General features: G+C 38.1%; 1 protein-coding gene across 11 annotated transcripts in view; it reads left to right on the top strand.

The window, feature by feature from the left end:
• Positions 1 to 20355, top strand: part of palld (palladin, cytoskeletal associated protein) — an 84937-nt gene extending 64582 nt beyond the window's left edge. For 5 of the 11 annotated variants that reach the window (XM_079888114.1, XM_079888115.1, XM_079888111.1 and 2 more), the window contains 12 exons: positions 4539 to 5150; positions 6861 to 6999; positions 8509 to 8610; positions 9107 to 9145; positions 11716 to 11934; positions 13000 to 13149; positions 14044 to 14132; positions 14918 to 15050; positions 16496 to 16703; positions 16895 to 17060; positions 17618 to 17751; positions 18854 to 20355. In XM_079888114.1, coding sequence (XP_079744240.1) covers positions 4539 to 5150; positions 6861 to 6999; positions 8509 to 8610; positions 9107 to 9145; positions 11716 to 11934; positions 13000 to 13149; positions 14044 to 14132; positions 14918 to 15050; positions 16496 to 16703; positions 16895 to 17060; positions 17618 to 17751; positions 18854 to 19014 — 2152 coding nt within the window. In that variant the 3' untranslated portion in view covers positions 19015 to 20355. The remainder of the gene's footprint in view (positions 1 to 4538; positions 5151 to 6860; positions 7000 to 8508; positions 8611 to 9106; positions 9146 to 11715; positions 11935 to 12999; positions 13150 to 14043; positions 14133 to 14917; positions 15051 to 16495; positions 16704 to 16894; positions 17061 to 17617; positions 17752 to 18853) is intronic. The other 6 variants (XM_079888117.1, XM_079888116.1, XM_079888121.1 and 3 more) reach the window with 2 other exon arrangements.
• The last annotated feature ends 67 nt before the right edge of the window (positions 20356 to 20422 follow it).

The following is a 20422-nucleotide window of genomic DNA, read 5'->3' as shown; positions in this document are numbered from 1 at the left end:
TAGAGGAGTAGACTTGGAAAATTCAGAAGATACTGCAGTTGGACTGAGAAAAAGATTCAATTAAAAAGAGAGAATACACTGACCTCATTGTTTAGTACGGCTCACTAACACTTGCCCGTGTCTGATGTAGTGACCTTAAAATTCTGGACAGAAGCTGATTGGTGGACTAATTAAACCACGATTCGCATTGACCCGTATCTTGCCATTAGTTCGTGAAGGGCACATTTACTTTATGTGGTAATTTTCACTGTTTTATAGGGGCACAAATGCCACTGACAAAAAACCACTTCAGAGCTAATGAGCGTATGTCTGAACTTCATGTGACGGTTGGTACGACAAATTGTAGTGTGTAATGCAGTGTGAACAACATCATCTGCTCTGGATTCTACATTATGGTGTGGAGGAGAGAAAGAAACACTAACTTCTGTCTGCATATGATTCAGATAAAATGCAACGGGCTTCAGAGGAAGATAAGAGCAGAAAAATAAGTGCATTTTGTTTGAGGTTTGTAACTTATGAAGTGGATTCTGAAGAGAAGAACAAAAAAGGCTTTATATTAGGATAGGCTATAATAGACATCAATAATGAACAAACATCATTTAGTAAAAGATGAGCTTTTGACACTAATATACCACAAATAACTAATAGTTTTGATTACAAAACAACAAAGTCAGCTGCATACAGCTAAACAGTTTACTTGTGTATATATATATATATATATATATATATATATAATATATATATATATATATATATATATATATATATATAATCTTATATAAATAATATATATATAAAGGATTTCTCTAATCTCTGAACAGTTTTCCTTTGATTCAAAACAGATTTTGATGAATGTGTGTGTGATTTTTATGCAAGGTGAAGCGCTTCTCTGGAGTTCCCATAAAACAGTAGGAGCTGGATTTGTGTAAGTGCATTTTATAGACATGTAGCTGAATTAGACAGGAATGTGTGTAAGTGCAGAAATATGAGAGAGTGTTTTGTGTCTGCTGAGGGGTCTGCTTCATCTCCACTAGTAACAAACCTTGTAATTTGGCAGAAAATTGATTGGGTTACTTCATGTAACCTTTGACAGAAGGTTGTTATTATTTAAGCTGTGCTGCGTGCTATCAGCATATGGACACACATCGCCATATGCACCTCTCTTCCGTTAGCATCTCTAAATCACCCAAACTATGACAGAACTGACCCTGAGTCCAGCAGAGCTGTAGATTCAAAAAACACAAATGTGGTTGCAGCCTTGGCCTTGTGTGCGATGGGAGTTTGTATTGCAACTGATCCCATTCTTTCCCTTCCATTGCTAAAAAATAAGAAGCAAAAATATCTTGTCTAGGTCTGCCGTGTTTTATTTATAATGTTGGAGAACCTTCTTTGAAACTGTACAGTAGCTTTCCAAGTCAAACTATCCTTTTGAAAAAGTAGTTGGCAACATTTAATTAGTAGTGTAGTTAACTAATTTAAAGCTACTTAAGGGACGTGATGCGTTCAGATCATTAAATCAGAGATCTGGCACTAAAGCTTTGAGTGGTTGAACAAAAAGAACAAACACTCAGGATTGGTCAGTTGTCTGTTGCCAGGCTACCAGTTTCTTTGTAGCTGGCCAAACACGCTATTTGAGCGAAGTAAACGCATGTTAATAATACAATTTAAAAGGAATATCTAATCATCCTCCATAACGTGGTCGCTATTTACATCTCAAAATTTCTGTAAACTCTTGTTACCAAGGCAACGACTGAAACATTTGTAATACATTCAAAAGAGCTCTGTTATCAGCCCCACAGTGGACAATGAAACCATATTCGTACCGGCTGGGCTGGATCGGCACAGAATGGAACGAATAAGAAATGAGAACAGTTTGGCCCAGTGGTGGAAAAGAGGCTAAAAACTCCATAGAATGAGTTTGACTTTACAGCTCTAAAGTTTAGGAGAACATATTCAGTTGATTTGCTTGAATTAGTTAGGATCTGAAGCAAAAATATGTATGTGATGTAATACTAGTTGAGGGGAAAAAGTAGCATGTTATTGGAAAAATAACAAATAAATTACAAAAACTTCTTTCACTCTATTAATTTTTTTTATTTAAGTTAGTGTCACTACATTTAGAAACTTAGTTTACTGCTTATTTTGCACTCATCCCTTCAGATTTTTTTTCTAATGAATGAACATGATTTTACGCAGGAGGGTACCGTAGCATTTTCTATTTGCAGACTTGGTGCCTTTTAAGGCGAACTGATTATGTCAGTACCGGCTGAACTCCCTCCATCAAATCAGGTTTACTTGTGAGGAATTCCAGAAATGCAAAAGGAAAAAATAAGCGGAGAAACCTGCAAGAGCTATTTTTAGAAAATGGCTGCCTGTGATTGAACATTATGATATTCCTTGACTGCTGGAAACTATTAAGTGGGATATTTAGAGTCGGAGCGGTATTTCTGGAGGGGCTTGTAATGCCAGACCTCCACCGGCTGTTAACCAGCAGTTTTCACTCAGGGGAGGAGGTAGAGGAGAGAAGAAATGCAGAAGGATGGAGAAAAAGATGAGATTGGATTTGAAAACTTTCTTGTTCTTTTATGATGTTAAAAAATGAGTGAATAAGGAGGGAGACATGGTGATGGAATTTGGAAAAGTGTGAAGGGATTGAAAAAGAAAAGGAGGGAGGGAAAGCATGACCCAAAGACAGAAAGAAGAGAAGTGAGAGTCTAGCCGCTGGTGCTTCGGACTCATAACAGAGCCAAAAAAGGAATGAAAGCAAAGCAGCACAGGCAGTTGAGTCCAAGAGCCTTTCACCAGCTGCCAAAGTATTCCAGTAAAAGTGCTCTTTTGACAGATACTCGAGCATACAGACTGGGAAAAAGAGGAAAAAGGGCAAAAGGATGGTTTTAGGTGGTCATTTTTGCTTTTAATGTGGCCCAAATCACCATTTGTGCCGCCAAAACAAAGTGACCTCATTTAATCTATTATTTTCCTCAATGAATCCTTTTATTTGATGAACTTGCACTCTAGGTTTTAGGTTAAGGGTTGGTGAAGTATTAACAACACATTGTGAATACTCCCCTTCTCTTTTTCTTCACCCAAACTCTGAGGATTTATCAGTTGGATGGAGGGAGGGCTTCCACCTTCATTACAAAAAATGAATGAAAAGAGTGAAAACACAATGACTCATTAGTTAACATCTGGAAATAATTTGGTTAAATGGGGTTTGGAGTGTGGCTATAGCCTACCACCCAGATCTCCTTGTGAAATGCACACAAACACTGAAATCGCACATTTAATTCACGTTTTGCAATTCTTTACAGGGTGACTAGCAGAAAAGCATTGAACGCTGCTCTGAATGGATCTGTTGGAGACCAATAATAAAATTTCAATGAAAAGCATCTGGACTTGGTTATTGGTTTGTTGAAGGTTATCCATTTGTTGAGGCTCACAAAAAGTGTCTAGGAGTTGCCAAAAAAGGCAGCGGGAGAGTGGGGCTGAGTCTGCAAAAGAAGAGAGACAAATTGTTTTGAACAAAACATGTCTTCCAAGGACACAAGAATTCAGATGATGGAAAACTGTAGGCTGTAGACAGCAAATATCTGATGTTAAGCAGAGAAAAGGACAGTGCGTCACTCCAGGGTTTTTGTGTATGTGGGTGAACTGTGACATTTGACAGAATATGCTCAATCATCAGCCCATACCCATATTAGCACGACACAACCCTGAAAAGGCAATTCCTTTTCTCAAGATAGCATATCACTCGCTTTTCAGTGGGCTTTAGTTTCCTCCCAGAAACTCAGCACAAATACACACAGACACATGCATAACCACACAACAACTAGGCATAACACCTTCTTACTTTACAGTAACGCACACTACACCACTTTCTGCAGGCTCTGGAGTTAATTTCCTCCCGATGGGCCATCTATTCTGTGAGGGTGATATACTGTCCCTGAGATGGCCTTTCATTAAATCGCTGAACTGTGTGTGTGGCTTTACATCTACCTGTATAATGAATCATTAAAGGAGTTTGCAGTACCAAGTTAAGCTATTAACTGTGTTTTTAAACATATTTCTTGCTGGTGCAAATTGGTCATTTAGGTTGAAGCTGGTAAAGACCAAACCAGCTACCATTTTGCTTTTATAAAAAGCTCAATGCATAATGAAATAAAAAATTAAGGACACATTTTTCCATTAAAACCTTAATTTATTAAGCAGATCCATTAATTATATGGTTAACAGGTGTTTTACGTCTGTTTTTCTACAATATGTCATGGATTTTGATAGGAACGCTGTTTTGAGTAATCCAGGACCAGAGCTATCAGTTTTATAATTGTGTACAGAGTTATATTTAGCCAGGTTTAGTCCCAGCAAACATGCTCTCCAAACCTTATCTTAAGATGTGTTGACGTCAGTTCAGGTTATGTTTGTCAGGTTGTGCAATTGTACAGTTAGACGGTCCTATTACCTGACAGACTCTTGTAGTAAAATGTGTATAGTTAGTGTGATGCTAAACAGTCCTTTTGTTTGTAATTTTCTCCTTGCAGAAACGCGGCACAACTGAAGCAGCTTCAAGATCAGATCCTTCAAGAGCAGCAACAACCGCTTCCCCCTCCTCAGGAAGTCCCGCCTCCTTCTCCACCTCTCCCACCTCCTCCTTCGTTCCAGGAGCTGGAGAGTAGCACCATGCAGACAAGCACCTTCAACTATGCCCGACCCAAGCAGTTCATCGCTGCCCAGAGTCCCACAACAAGCGGTGGACCAATTGGATACAGCACGCAGTCCTCGACCTCCTCGAGCTCCAGTCCGCTGTCCCCCATAACAGCCCACAAGCCCTTCAGCCGTGTCACTCTTCCGCCCTTCCAGCAGCAGTCCAAAGGAAGCAGCGTGGAGTCTCCCAGCTCACCTTCCTTCCCGCCACCCCCTCCGCCCTTCCTCAGCTCCAGCACTCTGTCCTCTCCTTCTGGCTTGCCGCAAGACTTCCCCCCTCCGCCGCCTCCACCACCTGTCACGTCAAGCCCCACCCGCTCAGACAGCTCTTCGCCCTTCACGTCCACTCCCCAATCACCAGCCGGATTTCTGGTATCGGTGCTCCCAACCACTCCTCCTCCACCACCACCAATGAACGCGCTTGGGCTGCCCAAGGGTAACGGCACAATGTGAGTACCCACAATCATCTCTTAAAGTTTGAACGCATCTCAAATGCTTCTCGATTTGAAGGTGTGCAGTCATTCTCTATACTATAGAAATACTGAGCACTTAATCAAGAGCTCCAGTAGAGCACTATAAAGGGCACATAGTGTGAACACTTGGGCTAATAAGTAATTTGGAGTGCAGCTCCTGCTTTGCAGCTGCATGGAAAACATGTTCTGTATGCATTCTTCCATGGCATGTTTATGGAGACACGGGGATCAATGGGAGCTGAGGAACCTTGAGGGTCAGGCCTGTGTATTACGGAGGTTTCCTCTCTCATTCTCAATCCTACAGAAGTATAAAGCACACTGGTTCACAAGTGGAAATGAGTGCTTTTAAAGGGATAACAAATTCAATTGCTCCCCCTCATGTGGTTTCAAACCTGTATGACCTTCTTTCTTTTGTGCAACACAAAAGGGGGAATTTTTACAAAATGTCTGGCCTGCTTTTTTATCTTTCCAAAAGTAGAAGGCGACCACTGATCATTGAGCTCCAAAAATAAATAAATTGTTGATTCGTAAGTGTGATGGATCACAACACACTGGATTAATGAGATTTGATTGCTATGGTGGAAAAGATTTTGAGATTATAATGACTTTAAATTACCTCAAAACTATTGGATGGATTACGTCTACTTTGTCTACAATCCAAAACTACTTTTATGGTAATTTTGTCATTTTGGAGCTTGAGGGACTAATAGTGTTATTGTTGTTTTGTTATAACTGAAACTATTAAAAGTAATTTTCGTTAACTGAAATAAAGCTGAACTAAAATAAAATAATTGTTAAATGAAAACTTTATGTACTAAAATGAAAATAAAAACCTAAAGTGAAAATTAAAATAACTTCAAATAAAAAATGAAAGCTGAATAGAAATATATATATTTTAAACTGAACAAGTGTCAAATTATACTTTTAAGTCAAGTTATCAAGTAACCCAAATTATTAAAACATAAACTAAAATTAAATTGAAAACTCAAATACTGCAAATTCAAATGATTAATAAATAGTATATACTTAATATTAAAATACACTGGGACAAACAGCCACTGGTCACTGTTCACAAGTAGCTTTGAAAAGTATACATATTTTAATTATTTATTTTTTAAAAATCCACCTGGCATATTCAAAAATAATTGATTTATTAAATCTTCTGCAAGTAATGCAGATACAAGCTGATCAAGTAGCGAATCTTTGAGAATGTTTTCAGAGCTTTATTGTTACTCGTGATGTATGATTCTGATCTTCAGTTAAGATGGTCTGATGAAACTTGATTTTTTTCTTCTCATCCAGGGTGTGTGTGAGAGAATTTTTATTCAAAGCTTCTGCTCCTGTCCTCAACCTCTCCATCTCTATTTTCTCTGTTATCTCCCACTTGTTCATTCCTCTCTCTCTTCCGGGCATTCCAGAGCCAGAGGGGGAAAGATAAGAGACCGCTGTGGAATTTTCAAATAGATAACGGAAATTATTCTTGCTTCCCAGTGCATATGCAAAACATTTTTTTATGATGCAACGTATTCTAAAAGCTGTTGTTCTGTTTGTTTTTGAGTGTGCATTAATCCTAGCCGCTGTCTGGAAAGGTTTTGTGGACAGGTGGTTATAACACTGTAGCCACAGTTTCTTGCTTAGTCTGTAATCTGTTGTTTTTTTCAGTATTTTCTGATTGTGTTTTAACAGAGCTTTGCCACGTAAGACTACACCCCGTACACCTCGCATCTTCTCTGATTCGGATATCCAGGGCTCCAAAGACGCTGTCATACAAGATCTAGAGAGGAAACTACGTTTCAAAGAGGAGAGACTCAGCAATGGACAGCAGGTACTGTATGTGTGTCAAAGGTCTTATGTTTGGATTACTAAAGAATTACAGTAGATCATTAATAGTACTACCATACTAGCCTTACTAGCATTACCAGATTGATTATAATGTCTATGTACACCACCATTGTAACCAATAACATAAGCAGTCATGTTTGAGTGTATTTGGTCATTTTCTTTAAGGGAGTTAGTTCTCCCAAAAAATGTAAATTGTCATAATTAGAACATAATGTCAAAAACTCATATGACCTTCTTCTGTGGGGCACAATTTAATTTAATTTAACACTGTTCTTTTCCATACTATGAAAGCATATTGGGAATAGTATTATTTATATACTGTACTATTATAGTACTTATTAATATTTTGAATTTTTTTTTTTTCAGTTTTCATTTTAGCAATTTAGTATTTTTGTATATTTCTATTTAGCTTTCATTTAATTATTTCCATTTTAGTAATTTTACTACAAATTAATTACTTCAACTTAGTTTAGTTTTTGTTTTTCATTTACTATTGTTTTTTTATTTCAGCTTTATTTTCAGACAGGTTTTTTTTTTTTTAGTTTACAATGACAAAATGAATGGTAACAGATGCTATTGCGCTTTAAAAATGACAACTCAAGTCATTAGATGAGTGAATAGACCCTAAATGAAAAGTAATTTAATTTCACTGTAAATCTTGCACTACACTATAGCCCTAACTATAATCTCATTTGCACCTCAGTGTATTCCAACGTACAAAAAAAAATGGCTTGATGTTAAATCAAACAAGTTTCATGTAAATGTAACATTAAATATCTCACTATATGTGCAAGGGTAAACTTTTATTTTTTTTTATTTTTTTATCTGTTCTGTTCATGTTTCAGTTTCTTTGTTATTCTTCTAGTCTGTTATTTAGTTCAGGTCTCCTCCGTTCTCTCCCTGTTTGTTTCTATGGTTACATATTGATTAGGTTCCTCAGTTCAGGTGTGTCTAGTTAGTTTCTCCCTCTGTCTGCTGTGTATATAAGCCCTCAGTTTGAGTTAGTCTTTGTTCCGGTATTAGTTGTTGTGTAGTGCTTTCTCCTATGAATTCCTGTATTTTAGTTGGTGTGTTAAAATAAACTTTCTTTGGATCTTGATTCCTGCTTCCTGCAAGTGTCTGAACTACAAGGCGTGACAACTGTTTAGTTGACTATAATAGGAATTATAATAGGAATTTCTTTTGTATTTTTTTTTATATATATATATATATACGTTCACTGTGACCTTTCATTCTTACAAAATACACCTAATAAATGGAGAAAATTACCTTCCACCACCAGTTCCTCCAACTGAAAATGTCACTCAATAGAAGCCCTAAAATCAATCAACCCCACCACACATAGCAAAACCCACCACGTGTTCAGCACGACTAACAGCCTTGAATTTACTAGTACAGGCGACCAAATAATCATAATGCTTTTGCTTGTGTGAGAGTGTGTTTTCTCACACAATAACCCAGGCTCTGACAGATTAATCCTGCTTGCTTTCAGAGGTTAACCTATGAGGAGAAGATGGCTCGCAGGCTGCTGGGTGCTGACAATGCCGCCACAGTGTTTAACACACAACAGGTGGAGGAGGAGCCAGTTACACAGGTATACACACGCACATACACACAGATTCACATACACTCATGAGCACAACACACAAACCCACCTACACAATGTCTCCACTGTGTCACAGCAAACAAAGCAGTTGTTCATAATTGGCTGGCTTTTTAAACATGGGTTATAAACAAAATGCATCCATTACAAATTCGTACGTGCACTTTTTCCAGTGTACCACTTGGCGGTTGTATTTCGTTTAGAGCATTGTGGTTTGCCTGTGTGCTTGTAAATGCGTCTTAATTCAGCTAATAGCTACAAGCTCCTGCATGTGCTTGTACATATGCAATGGATACGTAGTAAGGTGATGTAAGGAGAAGGTTTCGGTGAGGCATTTTGGAGGTGTGTGAGCAGGTAAGTTCATAACAACAGGATAAGCAGCACATCACAAACACATTGAAAGTGCACTTTAGTGCAATAGGTGTGTATATGTGCAGGATGTGACATCATCCTCAACCCCCTTGCCTGTTGTCTGATCTCTCTACAGGAAGGCAGCTCAGCTGACTCAGAGTCTGTCCCTCAAAAGGTTATTCATTCTCATCCTGTCTTTTACAAACATCATGCAGCGGCCTGTCTGTCCTCCTTATATATCGCTGTTCTCTGAGTGTCTCACCCCTGTATTTCCCTTTGCTTCACCTCATGAGACCACCCCCGATTGTTTAATTGTCTCACCCCTCTGTGTGTGGCCACCCCCATGTTTTGGCCAGTCACTACTCATTGTGATTGTGTGTTTACTCTATCCACTATGTTTTCTTATGTGTCTCTGTTTATGGAATATCTGAGTCCCGAGTAAGCGTCGCGGTAAAGTCTTTGACGGCGATATGACAGTGATGACTATTGTAGTCTCTGGGAAAATCATCAAATATGGAGATTTACATTGCAATCTTTCTGATTAAATAAGCAGTGTATTCAGTGTTTGAATTACAGCAAACTCCTGGGGGGTCCAATATTAGGAAGAAAGTAGTTTTCATGACCTCAGCTTATTGTTCTATAGTGAAATATTTTAACCAGCAGGCTTCATTGTATTTTAGCTGTTGTAAACAGTTTGCTAGCCTATATTTTAAACTTAATGAGCCTTATTTTAAACTTAAGAGTCATAATGGCACAGCATAATGTTTATTTATCACAATTTTTATTTTAATTGAATTGAATTGTGAAAAGCCACATAACTTTTAGTTGTATGCTATTTAGTAAGGTAACAAAGAAATCAATCTAATAAAGGTTTCTTCTCATTTACCCATAGAAATGAATGGGCAACTAATATGATAACCAGGATCTGTTTTCCCTTGTTCTAAACCAGGCCCCTAATATACGATGCATTACTGAATATATCAGTGATGGAAAGCCTGATTTTAGAGTGTTTTGAGTGGGACTAGGGGGTCGGTGTTCCTTAAAGCACCCCTGTAATTCAAACACTGTGTAAAACATTTTTTAAGAGAAATCTCTTATGCTCACTAAGGCTGCAAGCTGAATTTTCTACGTCAGTGTTAAATGATCCTTCAGAAATAATTTTAATATGCTGATTTGTTGCTCATGAAACATTTATTATTATCAATGTTGCTAACAATTGTGCTGCTTGATATTGTTGTGGAAACCATGATGCATGTTTTTTTAGGATTCTTTGGTGAATAGAAAAATTAAAAGAACAGCAATTTTTAAAAATAGAAATCTTTTATAGCATTATAAGTGCTTTACTGTCACCTTTGTTTAAATAAATGTGACCTTGCTGAATAAAAGCATTAATTTATTTAAAAAAAATGGTAGTGTATGTAAGAGGTAGAGTCATCCAGTTATCAAAAACTACTTCAAGTATAATACATATTCCCATTTATTACACAGATACTTGCAACAACAAAAAAAAGTGACATGGACATGAAATGGAGAGTGAATTTAAATAATTTTATCTAAGAAGAAAGAAAATAAGTAACTGTAATTAGTAAATGTTAATAGTAATTTCTAAGGTTACCCTATTTCAAATGTCTGGTTTAGACATTCTACTGCAACTGTCAACTAACTCTCATCAATTGCAACTACATGTCATCTAACTTTCATTAGAGTATTAGTAGACTGTTAAGTTAGGGTTAGTAGAATAAGTTGGCATACTTGCAGAGTTACTTATGTCAGTTGAATGTCCCTTTATTCATCCAAATAAAGTGTTAGCAGATATTAAGCAGACAGTCTACTAATACTCTACTGACTGGTAGTTGACATGTTGTAAAGTTTCTTATAGTAGAATGTCTAATGTGGACTATCGAAATCGTGTTACCATTTCTAAATATCATAAAATCATTAATACAGTCATTTTGCTTTTTACAGCGGTCAATTACGCAGTTAAGCGAACATTCTACAAAAGCATTTGGCCACCGAACAGGTCAATCATCATAATATGTTCCAGTGAGCTGTGTAACAATTTTGAATAATCGATGAATTGTTGAAGGTCTTGAAAAGGACTTTTTTTTTTTACTGAGCTGGGTGCCTAACATCATCATGTCATCATGTTATTGCTAACTGATCAGGCACTGGAGACCGCATGCGTCTGCTTTGCACATTTCCTACACTCGAGTGGAGACACTAAAATGCACATGCTTCTCTTCCTCTGAACTGTGGGAAGTGGATATGCTGTTAATGTTGTGCCATAAATTTAAAGTGTGCTTAGAGCTCAACACACGTCCTTGGGCAAATAGCGGTTGTCTGTGTGTTTGCATAGGATATGTGCATGTGTGTGCGTTTTTGGGAGGATGTGGCTGGACGTTCAAGAGAACAAGATTGAGAGTGTGCGTTCGTTGTCTACGTATGTGTGTGTTTCTGCAGCTGTGTCTTAAACCTGCAATTATTGTTGTGATGTGTCATCAGCACACACTTTCCTCCAGATGTTCCTTCTGGCTGCAGAGTGAAATAAAAAGAAACAGAAGACAAGAAACAGACCAGATGAAAGATCAAAAAGAGTGAAATAAGAGTTGGATGCGAGACTGAATAGATTATAGGGCACAGTGATGAGAGGATGTGTGCTTGAATGAATAAAATGAGTGATTGAATGAGTTGGTAACTTAAGGAGAAGATCATAAATGAAAGTCTTTGTGTTTGTATGTGTGACAGGAGTATAAAGTGTCCAGCTTCGAGCAGCGGTTGATCAGCGAGATTGAGTTCCGTCTGGAGCGCTCGCCTGTCGAGGAATCTGACGATGATGTTCAGCATGATGAAGACGCGCCCGGAGAGGTTGCACCGATCTTCGATCAGAAGCTCAAGCACTACAAGGTCTTCGAGGGCATGCCCGTGACCTTCAGCTGCAAGGTCATCGGAGACCCAATGCCAAAGGTGAGATGTCATCACATGCATATTTACATTTCATATAGCTTGTAAGCAGATTCTTATCAAAGTGACTTTCTCAGCAGCTAGTTAAGTATTAAAGCTCATTTCATTGAAGATTATAATCTAGTTTATCCCAATATTTTAGCATAGTTTTAATTCAACTTCTGATATACCATTGCCATTGAAAATGTGGAAAAAAAGTATACCGTTCAAAAGTTTGCAGTCAATAAGGGTTATTTTATTAAACAAGGACACATTAAATTGATCAAAAGTGACAGTAAAGACATTTATAATGTTACAAAGATTTCTATTTCAAATAAATGATATGCTTTTGAACTTTATTAAAAAGTATCATGGTTTCTACAAAAATATTATCAATGTTTTAAACAATTGTGCTGCTTAAGAAATGTTTCTTGAGCACCATATCAGCATATTAGAGCGATTACTGAAGGATCATGTGACACTGAACACTGGAGTAATGATGCTGTAAAATCAGCTTTGCCATCACACAAATAAACCAAAAACAGTTCTTTTAAGTTGTAATGATATTTCACAACACTGCTGTTTTTACTGTATTTTTGATCGTAAAAACTCTTACAGAAAAAAAGTTGTTTTTTACACACTAGTTACTTCATGATTCTTTTTCATAATATAACATATATAGTATAATCTTTTTTTTATTATAGTCTATAGTCTGGAGATGTATTAGTAGTACACAGAATGGAGGTTGTTTATTTTACAGTTAATGGTGCTTTGCAAAGTGGCATGTACTGTATGTTGTGTTAAGGGTTTGAAGGAGAGGAGTCTGGGAAGCTGGGATTGGTGGTGGAGTTTATCATCTGTGACTAGGCTGGTTTCATCAGAAGCTCTGCTTCACTTCTGAGATTCCTGCCATATATGGCTGTCTCGCGATCATTGTGTGTCTCCTGACTACCATGAGACCACTGTAATGACTGTGTGATGACAGCAGACTTAGTAACAAGAGCGATGATGAAGAGAAAAAGAAAGGTTCAAAAGTACAAGCTTTGGATTGTTGCATAATCATGTTTATATCTGTGTGTGTGTTTGTAGGTGTACTGGTTTAAGGACGGAAAGCAGATTTCCAAGCGCAGTGAACACTACCGTATCAGTCGTGATCCGGACGGCACATGCTCCCTGCACACAGCTGCTGCCTCACTAGATGATGATGGGAACTACACCATCATGGCAGGAAACCCAGCGGTGAGATATACACTATTAATATAATACACAAGACATGATTATATTGGCATAGGGGAACATTGTTGAAAAGATTGATCTTCTTTCATTTTAAAATGCTCAGTGTGCAAAGTTAACTTAACACTCTTAATTCTAATTCTCTTAACTGATTCAAGCTGATGAATTGTCTGTGTTTTTACACATGCAACACAAGAGCTTGCATTTCTCTGAAAATTGGAGACTAGTCATCCGCCCAAATTGCAAGAGACAATATTTTTGCAATATTTAGGTTTCTTTCCTATAGTAATAATGAACTTAATTTTTTAATGTTAGTTTTGCTACTGAATATATGATGCATTTTATCTTGATATCATTTGATAGCTTTCTCACACACACACACACACACACACACACACACACACACACACACACACACACACACACACACAGAGAGTCAAGTGGCTAGTCAGCTTGACCAGTGTTTTGGTGGAGATGGATAAACATCGGTAGTCAGGGGGAAGTGACTGACCAGAAGAAAGATATTTCATACAGCCTTCGGAAGGGTCAAGAGTTCACACGCGCACACACACACACGTTGGGTTTCTCATGTTTTATGGAGACATTCCATAGACATAGTGATTTTTATACTGTACAAAATGTATATTATATCCCCTAAACCTACCCATCACAGTAAACTTTCAATGTTTTTACATTTTCAAAAAATATCACTTAGTATGATTTATAAGCTATTTTTCTCATGGGGAACAAAAAATGTCCCCAGAAGGATTTTGGATATTGCCATCTTTGTGGGGACATTTTGTATTCCTGCATTCCAGCTATTGACCATTAGAAAAGCTTAACAGGTACTATGGGTTTCTTTACTTATCTCTCTCTATATATTCTGTTTTTCTCTCTTAGGGGAGAGTGAGCTGTACTGGAAGGATGATGGTTCAGGCTGTGAACCAAAGGGGGAGAAGTCAGCGCTCCACACCTGGACACATCCGCAGGTATACAAGTAATGCTGTTTCTAAACATACACAGCCAGTGGATTACAGCAGGTTCAGGATCAGGTTTGCTTTATCGGACTAGCAGTAATAGAGGGCGTGCCCCATGTAAAGAACACCTGTGTATTTTGGACAATGATGCAAGGACAAGTTTAAGAAGTCTTTTGTGCAGAATAGAAGATGAAAATCTTTTTCAAAGGGTGGGGTTTCCTCTGGATTGGATATAATATATCTGGCCATTCAGGCCTTTGAGGTCTTTAAATGTTTTGATTGACAGCCTACACATGAAGTAATCGGAGCTGCTCTCCATAATTTTTTTTTTTTTAAATGTCTGTCTGCACTTATAGTGCACTTTTGGTGTCCTGTTACATTTCCATTTTCCTCCTTTTCCTTTTAATGCATTACAGGCAAAGTTGTTTTTCCATGATTTTTGATATAACACCTATTACTGTAGATATATTTATTAGGTATACATTTTCAATTCCCCCTTCCTCTGAAAATGGTAATTTTGGCCATTCTCACCTTGACCTTGCCTACTATATTAAAGTCCAATAGAAGTGTCTTAATTTGACAGTCTGTTGAATTGATATAAGACATTAACTTGCCACCATTTTATCCAATCTGATGTAGTTTTTTTTTTTTTTTAATTAGTATGCATTTTATTAAATTGTTCACCTTGATATTTACATTATGCAGTTATGATGTTTATTTAAAAAAAAAAAAAACTCCACAATGAATAGAATCAGTAAGAGGCAGCAACTGATAGTTTTGTTTTTTTTGTCTCCCAGACCACGCTCAAGGTCCAGGGACAGTGGTGATGAGAATGAGAACATTCAGGAACGTCACTTCCGCCCTCATTTCCTGCAGGCCCCCGGTGACCTTATTGTGCAAGAGGGTAAACTCTGCCGCATGGACTGCAAGGTGAATTCACAAACACTGCCACACTCACTTTAACTCCATAGTGACCATAACGCTTATTACATGGTTACTTCACAAATAAATAAACAAACGCATGGGCATTTCAGAGGCTGGAGGAGAACATTCTGTGTGTGATTATCTGGGAAAAGTTTCCTCCCTCTGCATTCTGAAGGAAAGAGAAAAAAAAAAAGCTTAAATAAAGTTGATGTTTCATCACTTCTAAAATGATGAATAACCTCGAGTAAAAGGCTGGAATTATCCTCAGTTTTCTCTCTCTTTCTCCTATTATTGAGTTTTCTACTTTCTCTCAGATGTGTTTCCATTGGCTTACCGCTGTCTCTGAAGACTGTCCTCTCTATCCATCCTTCCTTCCCTCCCTCTGTCTCTGCAGCTGTTTTGTCTGTCCCGTATTTCTTTGTTTCTCCTCATTTGCCGCCTTGCTCATGCCCAACCAACAAAGTGTTACCAGCTTTTTTTCTAAAAAGAATACTTCAAATGTCATACAAAATGAATAAAAAATTCAACCATTCATGTAATATTTAGCTGCTCCGTTTGACAGTTTCTTAAGGCAAAGTGCATCCTTTCAGTGACCAAGCCCCCCCCCCACACATCTACCTCTTATCAGGTCTATTTATTCTCTCATGCTGTCGTCTAACTGTAGTATTACATTCTTCTTCTGTACCGCTGCCCATGTCTGGCTGCGAACTGCATACTCAGAATAAAGGCTCACTGTGCCATGGAAGGATTCACACGCTATAAAAAGACCTCACCAGTAACAGGAGTCCTTAATGTCAATGGTATTTATAGAGCTGATTTTTATTTTTTTTACTCTGGGTTTGAGGCTTTCTAAACTTTCCAGGCCACAAATGTCCCTAGATGCAGTTCAGGAGGTCTAAAATCAAAGCGTTTTCTGCTTTTTCACTTACGCAGCCTGTTCTTTCAATAAAAGTCATGAACACACTCAAGATGGCTGTAGTGAGATGCATGATGGACATTGTAAGCATCACGCAGGGAATATGCACACCCAGGGGAACGGCACTTGAGCAGTGTGTTCTCAGGAACATCACAATAAATGCAGATGGATAACCCAGCATATCCGTCCACCCCTCTCAGCCCCATGCGTGTAAACACAAACACATGCACACACTCATAAACAGACATGAACACAGGGACATTCAATGGCACAACTTCAGGTGAGGCAGGTGTTGTTTCTCAGGAATGTGAGTTGTTGAAAACAGATCTCAGGCATTGTGCACAGACTCATTTCCCATGAGAACCACACGCATACAGACGCCACAGTCCAGGTGCACAGGGACAAACACATACACACTAGTTTTAGGTTTGAAAATACTTTAAAAGAGCGATTGCTCTGTAACTGACATTTTATAGCACAGATAATGTGTGAGAGAATAAATTATACTGAAAATATTTGTTTTTTCAAAACATAGGTAAGTGGTCTGCCAACTCCTGACCTCATCTGGCAGCTGAATGGCCAGACCATCCGTCCAGACTCCTCCCACAAGATGCTGGTGAGGGAGAACGGAGTTCACTCATTGGTCATCGAGCCTGTCACTAGCAGAGATGCTGGAGTTTACACGTGCATCGCCAGCAACAGGGCTGGACAGAACTCATTCAACCTTGAGCTTATTGTTGCAGGTACTCAACCAAGGTCTTCTACACAACCATAGAGTTCAACTAGAGATAAAATACACTAATATTTTTTGTTGAAACAGTGATATATTTTTTCCAGAATTCTTTGATTAATAGAAAGCCGAAAGAACAGCATTTATTTTAAATATAAAACGTTACATGAGTACTTATTTTAGTTTTCTTTGTTTCTTTTTTAGCCAAAGAGATGCATAAAGCCCCATGTTTCATTGAGAAACTCCAGAACACAAGTGTCGCTGAGGGTCACCCTGTGCGTCTTGAGTGCCGTGTGTCTGGAGTCCCATTCCCACAGATCTTTTGGAAGAAAGAGAACGAGTCCTTCACTCACAACACAGACAGGATAAGGTAGGAGATCTCAGCCAATCACAGCCCTCCTGTAGCCATTCCACCAATCAAACTGTAGAATCTCTATGTAATATAAATGAGAACATATGTTAAGACCCCAAGTAATTTTATTCATCATCGTTGTGTTATACTTGCATAAACCAGACCAGAAAGTAATGAGCTCGCCTGTTGAATACTATTGTCCTCATAGATATATTTTAAAATGAAATTCTACTCTCTGTGCACCATGTGTCTGTAAATGGCAGCAGTTGAGAGACTGGTGTTTGAAGCTGCTACATACACATATATACACACACACACAATGCAGATGAAAAGGGCCTTGTAAAAGAAACATACACACAGTAACCCAACCACAGACGCTACCGTCTATACCACCTCAGAGGGACAAGAACACTTAGTCACAAGCTGTAAAGTCTCCAGTCACATTGTTTGTGGATGCGGTTTACTCATGAGGATTCAAATCAAATGAATATGTTCATTTAGCATGAATAAATAATCCTGGCATGAATTGAAGGCAAACAATGTTGCTCATTCTGATGTTCAATTCCATTTCCCAGCATACACCAGGACAACTTTGGTTACCTCTGTATGATCATCCAGCCGGCTCTGAAAGAAGACGCAGGCTGGTTCACGGTTTCAGCGAAGAATGAAGCTGGCATCATCTCCAGTACAGCACGTCTCGATGTTCATGGTTAGTTTAAACACACAGTGGAAACGGATCTCACGAATTCATGTAACAATGCTGAGTTATTACCAAAATACACTAAATACAGACTAAGACGTTTTAATGCAATGTTCTTGCATTAGTTGCTTCAGACTAAGGAAGAAACCGTATTAAATCTGTCCAAGAAAAGCACACTCCCTTCCTCCGCCCAGTGCGGTTCCCATAGCAATCCCATCAGCCAGTGCTGTGTGTTTGCCATCAACAACAGGTTTAACAATACAGATGCATTACCTAAGGTTAAACTAACAATGGACTGGCAGACTCTTATGAAAGTGGTTAGAATCACAGAAGGGGTGTGATTTAACACTGAATGAATGTTATAATCTCCATCATACCATGATTAAAATTGAAATGTATCCAATCTGGAATGAAATGGAACTGGGAATTGTGACTCAACACTCATTTATGCTCTGATACAATACCAGCTCTAATACCCCAATATTAAATCAAATTAGCAATATTAAAACTCTGGCTGATACCAATAAGTTTTTTATTTATTATTTTATCTTATTTTATAGCCGATAATCAATAAATAATGTATAATGTATATTTTAATAAATTGTCAATTATATTTTGTATTAATATATTAAAAGATAAATACTAAAAGCTAAAGTTATTCATTTTAAATGCTACAAGTGAAAACAAAAAACTCCAATATCGGCCAGTAAACTATATGATAATGATATTTGATATATCATACAAATTGATATAAAAAATAAATAAAATCGAATGCCCAAATTCCAGTCAAACTGTGTCAGAGGTGCATGTTTCAGCATATATTCTCCCAAATATTTCAGACAATAAACTTTATATATATTGCAATTGAGAAAGAAAATAACTATATTTCTTTGCTCCAGCGGATACACACGAATATGAATAACTACATTATTTGAACTCCTTTCAAATCAACTATTTCTATACTACATATTTGACTTTTTTGTACCATGTTAACCCTAAATGAAACATTCTATTATATACAGGAAAGTCTCCATATGTTTTTGTAATTGAGAAACTACATTGATTATGTAGACATCAATTTGTTCATGTTCATCCTCGCCCTTTCCTTCAGCCCAGTGGCAGCAAACTCACACCCCAAAGCCCAAGAAGGTGCGCCCATCGACGAGCCGCTACGCCGCTCTGACAGAACGGGGTCTGGACGTGAAGGCAGCCTTCTTCCCAGACTCCAATCCTCTTCCTCCCGGCGCCCTAGTGGAGAGCGACGACCTGTAGAGCCTAGCATGGAGGATCTGACCTTCGAAGCTTGATCCAGCGTACTCCATAATCCCCACCCCATTTCCCAACAAAAACCTCTTTCTCTTAAGGGGGTCGGATGAAAAAGTGATGGAATGACTTTGAATGGCTTCGCTCAGCATTTCCTCAGAGAGTTTGATTCTTGGTATTATCACTTCTCTGCCCGAGGAGGACTAGACCATTCACTATGCTTTATTTCAGTTGTTTCCTGAGGGGAAGTGATGTGGGTGCTTAAAAGAGGTCATAAACAGACTTAATGGTTCGCTGGCGCACTTAACATATACACATACACCAGCACGGCTTTGAGGAAGGAGGTAGTATACCGATGATCACCTTGTTTTTCATCTCTAGATTTTCACAAGTGCCTATGAAATATTTAATTTTAAATTAACTTTAAAAAATAAATAAAAACCATTTATTCAAATAACTAGCATCTAGCTGTGCATGTTACTACAGTGCCAACATGTAACACTTTTTATGTATTTAGTTATAATACCTTAGATTAGATATATTTATGAGATGCTGGAGGAAATGTCTTCCTCTCCAGCACAGGAAATAGGACTTTTTTTGGGTGGTTGGGGGAGGTTCTCTGGAAGTAGGGAACGGGAAGATGGACACACCTGAAACTCCATGGATCCCATCGTCCTTGGAGCTTCAGGGTCCTTGAGATCCCACACATTGATCAGATGCACACTGCCATAGATAGAAGCTGCGTCTGGATCTACAATCCAGAGATGTCTCACAAGGCCGGGCCTTAATGACCTTTTCCCCACCCCGTCTTTTTGTTCATTTTTACGAGAGGGTAAAAGCGGAGACTGATGCGTCATTTACATGAGTGATGAGGTTTTTGCAAGTTTTGGCTGACTGACAGATTTGGACAGATGTTTGTTGTGTTTCTGTGGAAGCGAGAGGGAGGAGGAATGCTTATGGTGAAAGTATAGGAAGTGGAATCGGCACATGTTTGTGAAGGATTGGCTGATGGTGGATGAAGAGGAGATTTATATGAATATTGATTTTAATGATGATGATGGTGGTGCATGGAATGAGCAGATGGCAATTCTTTGACAGGTAGGCTTCAGTTTTCAGGTTTGGAATTACAGAAACATAACACAAAAGGTGAAATTGGCAGCACGGATTTGTTCATTTATATTTAATTGGCTTTTTCAAGAAAAAAGAACACTGAAAGCATTATATAACAAAATAACACAAAGCAAAATTGAATACACATTATATTAGCGTTCTCTCAACACTTGCTCTTTGATAAGTTGAATATCAAATACTCAGTGGGAGTTCAAGTTTAGCCATCATCTCACATACACACTTGCAACGTATATACACAAAATATAGCAGAATGTATACATGTAAGCCTGTGATTGCATATGCTCTT

The sequence above is a fragment of the Squalius cephalus genome (genome assembly GCF_949319135.1).
Source record: "Squalius cephalus genome assembly, chromosome: 12".
Classification (NCBI taxonomy): domain Eukaryota; kingdom Metazoa; phylum Chordata; class Actinopteri; order Cypriniformes; family Leuciscidae; genus Squalius; species Squalius cephalus.
This window is presented reverse-complemented; position numbering and strand designations above follow the sequence as displayed.